The sequence below is a fragment of the Rhipicephalus microplus genome, chromosome 7 (genome assembly GCF_043290135.1).
Source record: "Rhipicephalus microplus isolate Deutch F79 chromosome 7, USDA_Rmic, whole genome shotgun sequence".
Taxonomy (NCBI): Eukaryota; Metazoa; Arthropoda; class Arachnida; order Ixodida; family Ixodidae; genus Rhipicephalus; species Rhipicephalus microplus.
This window is the reverse complement of record NC_134706.1, coordinates 25,430,819-25,444,859: the sequence shown is the minus strand read 5'-3', so window position 1 is coordinate 25,444,859 and position 14,041 is coordinate 25,430,819. Positions and strand designations below refer to the sequence as shown.

Here is a 14,041-nt window from a genome sequence, read left to right as displayed (position 1 = left end):
AAAATCCAAAAAAGACACTTGCGATAGAATTGACGTTTGACCATGTGTTTGGCGAATATGATGACTGTGTCTACATGTAGCATTAAAACGTTTGAGCGCCTAGTGCGAAATAATTTTAAAAAAAGACACCAGGCCTGCGTGCAAGGTGCAGTACAGTCGCCGTGAAAGCTGGAACAGCGCAATTTCAAGAATCCGTTGCAAACTCTTCTTCTTCTTCTTGGCCTCCGTACACACCTAAGGAAGAGGATGGCCGATGTGGAAGGTGCAGTCTTCCCAAAATGTCTGTATTACGCAATTCTTAGGTGCACTAGTTAATAATTGTAATTATTGCTGATTTGAAGTGAAAATTACTAGTAATCAACTTAGTAATGCGCACCGAATACAGCAAGAGATTCTTTTAGTCGCAGTGATATGGTCCTTAAGTGCGAAGAAAACATCCCTGAGGCTGTACCTCAAAACAGCACGTACGCTTGCGACAAGTACGCTTACAAGGTACCCACTACGTTGTTTTATTCGGTGGATGATGACAATGAAGGATTATGGCTGAGCCCTTTATGGTGAATATGAAGCACTGAACGTCCCACTCATAATGCAATTCACATTGTGTAATGGCTGCTTACACAACTCGTATTCTGTGACGCCCGATTGTTCGTCACTTTACTCTTCTACCATGGTATATAGCACATGTTAACTCGATTCCTTCCCGACGTGACTTGCGCAGAGTTTTGAGCACCAATCAATAAAACGAAACCGATACAGCTCAGTGGTACAATGCTTGGCTGGCACGGAGTGGACCCAGGTTTTCGTTTTGTTAGTTTGTGTTCTTTTTTTATATTTCGTTCGATAGCAATTACGGACATTGGTGGCGGCGGCGCACAACTATGGCACTCTTAATTCTGATCATCTCATAACAGCTTTCAATGTGAAAATATTCGCGCAGCGTCGCACTATAGGAGCGAAGACTGTGGAAACAGGGCAGAAGACGGTGGACTTCCTTTTTTCATTTCCTTCCTCCTCGCCCAGCTTGATTCGCAATTCACGTGACCCTGCTAAATTCATGTCGCGCACCGATAGTCTCTCTCGAGCGTTCACAGAGAGCAGACGTGTTGCCCGGTGCTCCCGATTCTGCGAGAGACGCTACCGCGTCAGCCCGCGAGAGACGCGACCGCGTTCCGCGCAGTGCTCCTCGCGTTCCTGGACTCTCATACCCGTTCGAGTCTTGTCAAGGCGAGTAATCTTTACAGATTATGCCCTTGGATCCCTGCCACCGCTTTCGGTGACCTGAGCCCTGTGACAGCGTCCTCTGCTCCTGCGCGTCGCTGGGGCAGCTGTCATCCCGACTACCATGGCAGAGCAGTCCCCTCCATTCTCGGCTACGCCATTGGAACGCCCGTCGCGTTCCCTGGTTCCCACATCGTCACACAGACGCTCAGCGAGCGTCGCGTGCACCCGCGTGCTGTGGAACCTCATCTCCAGTGCCAAAGCGGTGCGGTTGCATCATGAACAGGCACAGAAACTGTGCAGAGTCGTCAGCGAGAAACCGACATCACTTCGCCTACCGGTGCTTGCTGCCGACGTCGAGACAACTGCAAGGGGCCTGACGTCCTCGGCGGCCTCCAGCCCTACCACTAGCACCACAGCATCTTCGACCGCTGTAGCGGCGCATCATACAGCCCAACTCGAAGATGCCGGGTCAATTCTGTGCGTGAACGTCACCGTTCCGCAGAACGTACCACTGCCGTTAGACGAGGAACCTGATATTGCAGACATGGATACTACGTCAACGCGTAAGCGCTCGCGTCCTAGCGAGTCGGGCAGCGACGATGAGGGTGGCTCGCGGAAGATGCACGCAGTAGCGCCTGAACGTGCCACAGTTGCGTGTCTTACCCCAACGTCAAATGATGCGGTTGCCCACGAAGACGCCGTCACACACGCAACTGACGAAATCAGTCAGTCTGAGTTTCAGACCGTCCTCTCCAAGTCTAAGAAGCGCCGACAGCGAGCCTCGACATCTCAAGGACCCGCTGCCCACACTGGTCCTCGTCCCGCCACTGAATCGACGGCTATGCTTGCCCACGTTGCTCCAGGGACTTCTAATGCGCCCACTGCGACTCAGACCGCTCCTGCAGGGGTACGCGCCACTGAACACACCATGCCGGCTTCTGCTTCATCGTCGCTAGACTCGGGCACTATTCTTTTTCGACCAGCAAACGCCAGCGCCTCCTTTCACCGCACCTCTCGTCTTGCCATTGCGCAAGCTCTCTCTGCGCTGCCCGGAGTCAAGGAGGTGAGAGTAAACACGAAAAAGAACATCGTGGCAGCAGACGCATCTACACCAGAATGGATGAATCGCCTACTAGCAACATCGGAGCTCGCAGGAATACCCGTGACTGCCCGCCTCCCTGCTGACCGTTCACAAAGCAGTGGCGTGGTGCAAGGCGTCGATGGCGACTATACCGACGAAGCCCTCCTGGCCGCCGTGTCGTCCGATGTGCCGGTGATTGCAGCCAGGCGACAAGGGACATCACTAGTCTTGCGGTTCGCCTCTCCCGTGCCTCCCACCCGGGTCCGCCTTTTTCGCATGGTGTTCGAAGTGAGGCCATCCCGACCTCGCCCGCTTCAGTGCCGGCGGTGCGGACGCTATGGGCATATCGCCGTCACTTGCCGAGGACCAGAGCGGTGCCTGCGATGTGGTGGCCACCATGGGAAAGACGCCAACTGCACCAACAAATTAAGATGCCTGCACTGCGGCAGGCCACATTCAGCTGATTCCGCAGACTGTCAGCTCTGGCAAAGAGAGCGGCGCCTGGCCACCATCAAGGCATCAGCTCCCACCTACCTGCCTCACCGCGAGGCTCAAGCAGTCTTGCGGGCAAGCCCTAGTGTAACTGATAGTCCTCAGCTGAAGCAGACCACGGGCAAGAGCTATGCTGCCGCAGTGGGATCACCATCCAAGATGACGGTCAGCTCGACCCATCCAGGCCAGACAGGCGTACAACAACGGGGCCCTTCGGCTGGTCTCAAGCACCCAGACTCTACCACGACTCGTCCACCCGCGAAGGTACCTTCCCAGCCTCGTGTGGACCAGGAAAATGCAAACCTGAGGCTCCTGTTAAGAGCAGTTGCGGACCTGCTGCCTCCTGAAAACCAGCTGCGCTCCATCTGCCTTCAGGCAGGTGGCGCGCCACCTCATAGCAGCCACCATGGCTGACACTCATCCGCATGCTGCAGAGAACCACCGCCGCCGCCGCCCGTGTGTGCTTCAATGGAACGCTCACTCGTTGCGGCGGCGGCATGCAGACCTCTCCTCACATCTCCTGCAGAGCGAGTATGATGTGCTTGCTTTGCAGGAAGTGTACGTAGCAGCGACCGACTTGCGACTTCCCGGATACATCGGTTACCAAAGTATCACGTCGTGTACTCTAGACACGTGCCAGGACGCGCCGTGCATAGCGAGTGCACATCCCCAGGGTCGACCACGTTGTGCAGTGTACGTGCGACGAGAACTACCACATGTGCACATAAACGTGGCTGATGTCACTGGAGGGGCTCTTGAGTGTTGTGCCGTGACGGTGCGGCTTCGCGGTGTGGACACGACAGTGGCCTCTGTGTATGTGCGACCTGGACAGCGGTGGGACGCCTCCATGCTGTTACAGCTCACGGCTAAATTCGGAAGAGACTACCTCATATGTGGGGACATGAATGCTCATCACACCATGTGGGGGAGTAGCACCTGCTCCTCTCGAGGAAGGGATCTGGTGGACGTTATCCATCAACTGGGCCTACAAGTTTTGAACACCGGATCCTTCACTTTCGTCCGCAGAACAGCACGACCGTCATGCTCCGCCATTGACGTCACCTTGGCCAGTGAAGGGGACCGGTACGATTGGGCAGTGGAGCCTGACTCCTGGGGTTCAGACCACCTGCCGATCGTCATCTCACCTGTGGGCGGAAAGATCCCAAGGAGGAGGCTGTGTAGTACGATCGATTGGCGGGCTTTTCGAAGGCAGCTTCGAGACGTCCCAGAGGATCAGGATTTCCTGAATCTGGTAGCAGTGGCAGCGCAGGCGGCAACTATCCAGACCAGGGTGCCAGAGCACCACCCTGTGCCAGACCTCCATCACTTGAACTTACGGGCTGCGAGGCGCAGGGCTGAGAGAAGGTACCTAAAATCCCATGACCCAGCTCAACGTACACTCTTCAATCGTGTGGATGCGGTATGTCGGCGACATGCCAACCGTCGCAGGCGGCAAAGCTGGCAAGGCATCTGCCTCTCCCTGAGTCAGGCAAGAGGTGGCGCAAAAGCATGGCGACTTCTACGATCCCTCGTCACTGGACCAATGGTGCGGCAACCCGTCATTGCGGTGGCCATCTACTTAGGCATTAGTGAAAAAGAACTGGCAGAGCGACTGGCCGATCGCTTCACAGAACTCCCACCAGCCAATCCTTCAGCCCTCATCGCCACGCCTGCTCCCAAGCCACCGCAAGGTCATCACCCTGCCTGGACGGCCAGCCAGATCGCATCTCTGTGTCAGGACCCTATTTTCGAACACGAACTGAACGTTGCTCTAGCCAGAACCAAGCGCCGCAGTTCCCCTGGTGCCGACGGCATCACATACCAGATGCTGCGCAACCTGGATATGGCCTCACGACGACACCTGTTGAGGACTTTTAATGAAATATGGCAGAGCGGCAACCTACCTGAAGCCTGGCTGACCGCTGTTGTGGTGCCGATCCGGAAACCTCGCCGCCCTTGTGCCGCCATTACGTCCTACAGACCCGTTTCTCTCACCTCTGCTGCCTGCAAGCTCATGGAAGCCATAGCACTGGCACGCCTAAATTGGATTGCGGGGGCAAAGGATTTCCTACCAGAACAGCAGACGGGCTTCCGACGCCACCGATGCACAGCAGACTCGATCGCGGACGTCGTCTCTACCTTGGAGGAGGCCAAGCGCAACGGCGAAGTGGCCCTCCTCGTCCTGCTGGATGTACAGAGCGCTTTTGACAGCTTGCCTCACATAGCGATAGAGAGTGCTTTGGACACACTCGGCATCGTGAGCTGCCTACGTACCTTTATCAGTGCCTTTCTGGCAAAACGCACCCTCCGGGTTAGAGTACGACGCGCGCTCAGCGATCCACGGCCAGTGACAGCAGGCGTTCCACAAGGTTCCGTCCTGAGCCCCTTTCTGTTCAACCTGGTGCTAGCGGGGCTGCCGACCGCGATGCCCGCAGACAAGCGTTACCCCACGCAGTGCTCCTTGTACGCAGACGATGTGGCACTGTGGGTTAAGGGGCCTAGGCAAAACTTCACGGCCATAAGGCGTTCCCTGCAGCGCTCCTTGGATGCCGTCGTCTCTTTCTTCAAGGCAATCGGACTGAACGTTTCGCCCACGAAGACGGAGGCACTGCTGGTTCACCCCAGAGCCGCTGCGCGGAGGGCCGTCCGAAGGCTTGTGCTAGGTGACCGACCTATCCCGTGGAGCGATGCAGTGACGTACCTGGGGCTAAGGATCGACCACCGCCTTACCTGGATACCAGCCGTTAAGCTCGCCGTCCTCAAGGCCACCAGGGTCGAGACTGCCGTAAGCAAACTGCTCAGCAGGGGCCAAGGGTGCACCTCACGGCTGGCTCTAAGACTCTACGAAGGGGCTGCAACGACAGCGCAAACTTATGCACTGCCCTTGGTACAGCTAGCGCCACACCGCAAGGAGCAACTGGAGCGGCAACATCGCATGGCAATTCGGCGCTTCATGGGACTTCCCCGTCAGTCACCCATAGCTGCAACCCTGGCGGAGGCCCAGACCTGGCCTCTGTCACTCTTGATGCTACGACAGGCGCTGCATCACGTGGATCGCCTTCACAGGGCCCTCGGGGGCGCTGCCCTCCTTCGGAGACTGCGGAGCCGACCAGCGTCACGGATGGCACAGATCTGCGCTCTCTATGAAGAGCTGGTCCCCGATCCCCCCAGTCCAATCCAACCCCCTCCACCACACCAGCAGCCTCTGGACGTACAATTAACTCTGGACAACCTCAGAAAAAGGCGCACACCGGCATGCGAGCTCCATCAGGCAGCCGTGGCGAAACTTCATGAAAGACTTAAGGGGCAGCTCCTGGTATTCACGGACGGGTCCGTTCGGGACAGCCCCCATTCGGCCGCGGCTGCCTGCGTCATACCATCGACAGGGACAACCATCCGCTGCCGACTTCCCTTTCACGCCAGCTCCACTGCAGCTGAATTGGCCGGCCTTCACTTGGCAGCCGACCACCTTGCTGCCACGTTACCCCAGTTGCCTGTGGCGATTCTGTGCGACTCCCGACCAGCCCTACAAGCGCTGCTCCAACCAGACCAAGCAGGCATAACTGTGGCGTTGCTGCACGCAAAACTGACCGCCATCAAAGAGAGTGGTGTGCGCCTGTCCCTCCACTGGCTTCCCTCGCACGTTGGAATAGCTGGCAACGAGGAGGCTGACGCCGCCGCTAAGGCAGCACACCACTGCGACACGCCAGTCACTAAGGCGGTAACCCAGTCGGATTACTCACGGCAGCGACTGCGGAAGCTCTTACCAACGGCCCACCCTGACACACGGGTGGCAAGCGGCAAACCTCCACCATCCCTTCCGGAGACCGGCCTGGACAGATGCGAGCGGCGGTTGTTGCTTCGCCTGCGTACTGGCAGCGTCTGGCCTGCGGCACGCATGTATTCCGCGGGTCGCTCTTCATCGCCAGCGTGCCGAAGGTGCGGTGATGACGAAACGCTGCAGCATATTGTTTGCTCCTGCCCTGACCTGGCCACTGAGCGTTGCGCACTGGTAAGCCGCTATCGTCTGCTTGGACTACCTGCCGAAACAATGGAAGACATACTTTTTCCCGCGCGCTCGAAGACGAAAGCCCTTCGAGCCTTCCTCGAGTTCTGTGCTTGCGCGGACCTCGCCGCCTTATAGACGGACTCTTTTCACTCGCACTACTGACTGTACTGACAAGACGTTCTCTTGCCATGACATTCACTTTTTCTTTCCTTCCTCTCTTCTTCCTATCATCTTTACTTCCCCTTCCCCGATCCCTAAAGGCGCTGAGCCGTGCCCCCGCGACGGGAGGCAGAAAATAGCGTCCTTTTTGTCTCTTCCTCTTTCATTAATCTCTCTCTCTCTCTCTCTCTCGCGCACCATACGTCCTCCACAACTTTCTCCTTCAGCACTGCTCGTGAATGGACCCTGCAACACATGCGCGCCGGGATCCGACAGACGCATCGTCATCGCCCGGCTGCTTCGGTTTTAGTGACTGCGTTCCGTCGCGCGTTCCACCACGGCAGCTTTTGCACGACCTTTATCGGCGTTCCATTACAAGTAAGCGAGACCGTTTTGTTAGTTTTGTTGTACGCGTTGATTCCTTCCGGTCATTAGGGCACCGGCTGCAGTCATTCGGAATGCGAAAAAAAAATGGAGAAAAGCAGGTCAACCGACTGTTCAGTCGAGTTTTTTTCAGTCTGACTGCAGCGCCAGAATACAGAGCCTATAGCGGATAAAAAAAGCAACCTTGAGACGGCCTCAATGACAATAGAGCGCGATGCGCGCGTCTTGCACCCTGCATCTGTCGGCGTATTGTGGCCCGGATACATGAAGGGACGCGAGCATGCGTCTATTTTCTGCGTGTCCCTAACGGCGAACATGAGAAACTTTGATACGGGGCAGTGTGAGCAACGCAGCTCCATCTCGACAGTGTGTGGTGCCGATGGTTTGGCTAAGTCCAAAAGTTAATGAGCTTTCATGCTGCGTCGATTATACGCAAACGCTTCTTGCAGCGTAGCCCCCGCTCCCCTGCCCGTCTTTTGCTGGGCTAGTAAATCGTAGATTAGCTATTTCATAGATATTGCTGTGGATATATCTCCCAAGTTATTTTCAATGAAAATGGCCCAGTAGTCTAGGTGGCAATAGTTTAAAATGCTGCGGGATGGCGACCCAGGGCTGTCAATATGCGATGCTCCTCTGGCTATCGCGCCTCTTTCTCTGATTGCGCGCTCCACGTTAGCATCTACAGTAGCAACAGCGGTAATTTTAACCATTCATCGCGGACATTAGCAGTCGGGGTAAAGATGCTGCACACAAAGCCCCTTCGGGAATTTTCAAGCGGCAGTAGACGCGATGGAGGGGGCTTTATATGCACCAAGCGTCCACGTCAGTGCATCAACCTTAAGCGGAGCTACCTTTTAAACGCCAATAGACTTTACGCAGGCTCTCCAATAATATAAAGTAAACGTTCAACTACGTTTGTAAGGGCACGTTTTACTTTCGCGTTACACCAATCCCAGTGAAAGGGGAATTAACCATAATTTATTGTATTTCGCGTGCGTCTCTAGTAAGCAAAAAAAGCGCTATCACTTTGTGTTTAGAAACTAAAAACCAGAAAAGATGAGTACGTAATTTGTACTTTGGTGAAAATAGCACAGTTAGTTAACCATAAGCATGCCTATATATACCTCACTGACAAATTGATGACTAAGTGAGTATTTGTGCAGTTGAAAACAATTGGGGCAAATTAGCAAAACCTCATACACATAAAAGCATTCGTAGTGAATATTCCAATACACTGGCAACAATATGTCCCTGGTGTGCTTCGCGTAACTATAAGGTATATTGATTCTAGGCACTATACTATAGGAGGCACGGCAGGCGGAGAAGAAGGGAGTTCTGCCATCTTTCTAGAGACAGTGGAGGTGGGGACTGCGGGATAGCCAGCACCTCACATTGGGTTACAGTTAACTCTAACTAGCTGTAAAATAAAGTTTTGAAAAACAAAATATTCAGTGCAAGATATGCAAATAATAATTTGCCTGATTTGTGTTTGTCCCTTCCTCCACTAGTCGCATTTGTTGGTGTCCCTCATGAATAGTTAGATCTGCACTGCTCTTCCTTCAATGCTGCTCGTGAACCGACCTTGGCACATCGTCATCGCCGATATGCATCGGTTCTGGTGACTGCGTTCCGTCGCACGTGCCACAGGGCCAGCTGTATCACGGGCTCTTCAACGCCCTGCTGCAGGTAAGCTGATACGTTCGGTTAGCTCATTTATGCTTGTGCTGCATCCCATTCAGTGACGGAACCAATGTACTTAAGACTACGAGGCAAGCGGGCTAACAGACTCCCGTTAGACTCATGGATGAATAAGCCTAAGCTATAACCGCAGTCCCAGAGACATAGCCCTTGTCAAAGCTCTTAATGGCCGCTCGCGAATCGTTATGAATATTCCTTACTGGAGATAGTGACGGTGTTCCACATCTGGCTGTCAGCCACCACATCGTTGCTCATCACTCAGAAGGGCCGCCCTGCTATCCGACCTGTTCAACTTTTTTCAATAAAGCTTTCAATTTCGCTTTTTTTCCTGCTAACATTGTGTTTCCGAATGCATGTTTTTCGGGAGGAGAGTGACCTTTTTCGCGTCTCCGAGTTCCGCACTCAACTCTGCCTCGGCCTACAGTGGGTTCCTCAATCTAATGGGGTGGTTCCGATCGCTTGGAGCATCAGCCTACCCACTCGGTATTTCGGTTGTCCGCTATTTCTGATGACATAACGCTGAAGATTGAGTACTGTACGGTACCACCGTGTTCGAAGGCGTTTAAGAGGAAGGTGTTTTTGACACTGTGTATTGACAGCGGCTTACAATGGCAGTCATGAGTGCAAAGCTTCGTCTGTAGCAGCGTTCTCGTCTATTAAACGCCTGGGTGGGGCAGGGGGGGGGTGCTTTTATTTGGTCGGAATCGCACACGTGAAACTTCCTTGCCCGACCAGCCGTGGTCAAGGTTTGTGCTGTCTGTCCATGCCTTCGCGTACCCTGTCAAAATAACATGGGCGCATCGAGAAGGTTATTGCGTCCCCATATGCCTGAAAACGAGCATACCAACTTTGTATGCACTGAAATTAAAGACGCTGCTTGTCGCGCCTTTTCGTTAGATTTCCAACAGCGCAGTTACTGCTTCTGTACTTTTTTCCTCTAAAATAAAGCCGACTGCTTCAACAAAGCTCTATCGAGCGTTCCTTCAAACTGCAAAATTAAAATCGCGACAGTTGGCACGAGACGCGAGCATGCGCAGTGGAGGTGTAAACGATACCACTGAGCCGGATTAGCGAATTGGTGCGACTATGAAATTCTCCATTATTAAAATTCTGGAAATATTAGAGCCCTCTTTACTCACCCCACATCTCTCAATATGCCAATGCATCCACAGTGTGGAGTTACTTTCAAGTTTTCCACGGAGTACCCTCCGTTCTACCAGCTGCAAACATCTCTGTCCGCATTAGCGTGCATTGGAAACTCAAAGGGTATACCAACTGCTGCATTATCCTTTATTTGCGCAGGTTCAAAGTGATAAGCGGGCTCAGGTGATACCTCGGAGGAACGCGATGGACAGGCTTTCCCAAGAAGCCCACGAGGAAAAGGGCGACGCTGGGTCCATTGTTTGCATAAAAGCGAATCGCTTTCGCCCACAATGCACCGCCTATAGTGGTCAGGCGTGCCAGATCAACAACAGTCTGCCGCTCTGCAACGAACTACTCATCGACAGCGGCTTGAAACTTCGCCCACAACGAGGAGGCTGGCTGAACTTGGCGAGCATTCCTCATTCTCGGATGACTCGTGCCGAACCAGATTCGTACAGGTCAACTCCTTTCCTTCGCTGGCTACTCAAAACACACACCTGCATCAGCAGCCTCCAGCTTTCGGACGATTCGCTCAGGTCGCACAGCCGGATCGTTCTTCGAGAGCTGCCCGACGACTGCCGGCTAAGGAACCTGACGCTGGACCTTTTTCCCGACGGCCACACGGACGCCTATCTTCAAACACACCTTCCCAGGCTTCGCAACCTGGAGGCGCTCAGTTGCTCGACGAGGCGCGACTGCAGAGACGCTATGGCAGCCGTGTCGGCGCTTTTGAGAACTACCAAACGCCTGAAGTGTCTGGTGCTGCGCGGCAGTTTCGGATTCACCCAGCCACCAAAGATGCTTATCGATGCATTGGCCGCCAACTCAACGTTGAAGTGGTTTGACCTGGCGAACTACTGGGAGACCAACATGCCGCCAGGACCACTAGGGGAATACGTCAGGAGCAACGGTTTTCTCACGAGTCTGACAGTTTCCGGCCTCGACGCGGATTGAGAAACGCTCCTCCTGGAGGAGGCCCTCATTCGCAATCATACCCTCTCTACGCTCGAAGTGTTGAATGTTTGCGGAGGCCAAAGAACCGCGAGTTTCATCACGGGGTTACTCGCAAAATGTTCCAACCTGAGGAAATTTTACGTTGTCTGGACACGGAACACGTATACCAGGGTATCAGAGGCCACAGTTACGGGCTGCGCAGAGGCATTGGCGGAGAACCAAACCTTGGAAGACCTCACGCTCCCATACGGCTTGTGGCATTCCATCAACTGGATTACTTTCTTCTCATTGCTACCGAGAAACAGATGTCTGAAGAAGCTGACTGTCACAACACTTCAGTACGCTGAAGACTGTTCAACGTTTCCACCTGTCCTGGAAGCACTGGCGTTGGCGAAGCCGTTGGCGCACGTTTCGTTCGGACATTATATGCACGGAATGGGAGTAGACCTGCTGCGCTACAGCGCATTTTCAAGCATAGGTCTTTGCGGCGAGGAGAACGTACAAGTTGACGCGTTGCAACGTTTGCCTGCGTTAGATCACTTCACATCTCTCACTGTAGATGTATCCGAGGCTGGCAAACGCTTGTTCTCTGCTCTGGCGAAGTACGTACGAGAAACAACCGTCCTCCAGGAACTGGAACTGGTCGTGACCAGTCGCCTGGCCCCGGACAATACAGCTTCTTACACGTGCTGGACTCTTCTGTTCGAATCGATGTCAGCCAACACCAGCGTCTCGGATCTGGACATCCTCACGAATGGCAAATTTCAGTACAATTATCTCCTCACCCGTACCATAGGACACAGCGAGTACATAAGTCGAGTGCAATTCCTAGAAAATACTGGACTCGGAGACGCCACCTTCTTCGTATGGACCCTGTCGGAAAGCATTAGCCACAACTACGGTCTCCTTAAAGTCGACTTGAATGGCGCGAACGTTGAGAGCGAAGTGAAGCGGTGCTTGTTCGCCATCAGGAAAAGGACGCAGAGGAACCGTGACATTCTGGAACGCGCGGCTGCCTTCATCAAAATTGCACCGCTCGATCGGTAAGTTCTTATTTTTACTTTTTTTCTTTGAAGGGGACAAATTCTTACTTTGAAGATATCGCACCTGCAAGTTGGAGGTGTTGGCATGTGTTACACTTCTACAGTTTAATGTGACATCCTAAAAAAGGTAATGACAGCAGGAGCCACTTTAAAAGTCAATTTATTCACACCGTATCTCAAGGCAAGCGTTCGCACTGCGCAATACTAATAAATATTCGAGTGTTTATCCCAAAGCCATTGTATGTATATGAGTGACGCAGTGGAGGGCGAATGAAATTTCGACGACCTGGAGTTTGTGCGCATAAACGCAGGAGCACGGGTGTTCTTCGAATTTCGCCTCCATCAAAACGCGACCACTGGGGCTGCTAATGGGTCCAGCGGCCCTGAAGCTCAACAGCGCTACACTGATCGCTAAGCTATACCGCGGCCAGTCAGTCATGATTCACAGAAATCAGGGACCGAATTTGATATCTAGTGCGCCTCATGAAGTTAATAGAACGACCTTGTTTATCAAGTTTTCGTGACCCCTTAGTATTTTTCAAGTGGTAATCCGAATAGAGGCGTAACGGCGCACCATCCGGCCACAATCGGCCCTTCAGATGCACCTACACGTTTACAATGGTTTCAGAACCTCTGGATAGTATTGTTGAGTAGCGTTCATAAGATGTCTAAATGACGTATCTTTGTGGTTTTAGCAAAAGTTTGTCAACTTGATATTCTTTTTTTCTCAAACAGGCTTCACGTTACACTGACAGTATATGTTTTCTGAATATAACCGTTTGTTGTCAACACATCACCAACAGGCACACCGCAACCGCGTTCGAGAAGGTCGCACGAAATCCAGCGCTGACCAGGGAGCTCGCCAAGAAGGAGAACATCACCACTGCCGAAGTCGCCAGGATGCTCCGAAGTCATCTAAAGAGCGTTGAGGGCTTGCACGACTTCATGAGGCTGACCGGAGTGGTCAAGAAAAGTGTGAAGTGCGTGCCACCTGCCGACGACTGCGGAATGCAACTTCATGACCTGAACGAAGACAGCTGGCGCCTGGTGAGGCGATACCTCTGCTTTGATGACGTCATGTATTTCAGCATCGCGATTGAGGATTCCTCCACGTCCAGCTGAACATCCTGAACAGAAGGGCATAATAAACCCCGTCATCCAAGCACGCTGTAGACGAACGTCCCAAATAAAACCAGCTTCAGCGAAAGGACCTCAGTCACTATTGCGCATATCCTCCTTGAAATGAAGAATACCTGCACCACACTTGCACACGACTGTGACACCATTATATTGCGTGTGTCTATGACGTCAGCATTTTTTTCGGGATTTGTTATCTCATCTTCCAATAATCCTTGCTAATAGCATGGGAAGCTTTCACTATGCGTGTGCTCTTACTTTGCATCGTTGAGTATCCGGCCGATCTCTTGGCACAGGAGAGGATGAAAGACACGGGTGGGCGCATGGGAGAGTGGCGGGGCACCACCCCGATATCTTCGGACGCCGCAGAGTATGTCTCATGCTCGCAATCAGTTGGATCCGCTTAACTGATGTGTCAAGGCCACGTTGGCTTTTGACGGTATTGGCGGCTGTGATGGTACAGTGGTGGCAGTTGCTGAATACAGAACACAATTTCCATAGCTATAGGGCCTTGCATCGCACATCTGTTGCCACTTTACCTCATTTATATGGTGGCAGCGCTGAAGCAGTATAGGTTTATAGCTACTCCGGACATGTTCCTGGTTAACCTGCCTGTCTTCTCTCTTGTTGTTTTGTTCTTCTAAACGTGTATTCCAGTTGATACCTTGTTTCGCGATTTTTTTTCTCATATTGCTATGACGTGTGCTTATAGCAACT

The 14,041-nt window shown here is 53.1% G+C and overlaps 2 protein-coding genes and 1 long non-coding RNA gene across 3 annotated transcripts in view; 2 read left to right on the top strand and 1 right to left on the bottom strand.

Annotated features, from left to right (window-relative positions):
* Window positions 1-14,041, bottom strand: part of LOC119180284 (uncharacterized) — a 171,098-nt gene that overhangs the window by 93,555 nt on the left and 63,502 nt on the right. The window lies entirely within an intron of this gene.
* LOC142767143 (uncharacterized) lies at window positions 8,849-11,144 on the top strand. The gene is made up of 2 exons (XM_075868362.1): window positions 8,849-9,035; window positions 10,350-11,144. Exon 2 carries the CDS (start codon window positions 10,395-10,397, stop codon window positions 11,142-11,144), a length of 750 nt encoding a protein of 249 aa, XP_075724477.1. The 5' UTR covers window positions 8,849-9,035; window positions 10,350-10,394.
* Window positions 11,055-13,309, top strand: LOC142767142 (uncharacterized). The gene is made up of 2 exons (XM_075868361.1): window positions 11,055-12,187; window positions 12,991-13,309. Exons 1-2 carry the CDS (start codon window positions 11,571-11,573, stop codon window positions 13,307-13,309), a joined length of 936 nt encoding a protein of 311 aa, XP_075724476.1. The 5' UTR covers window positions 11,055-11,570.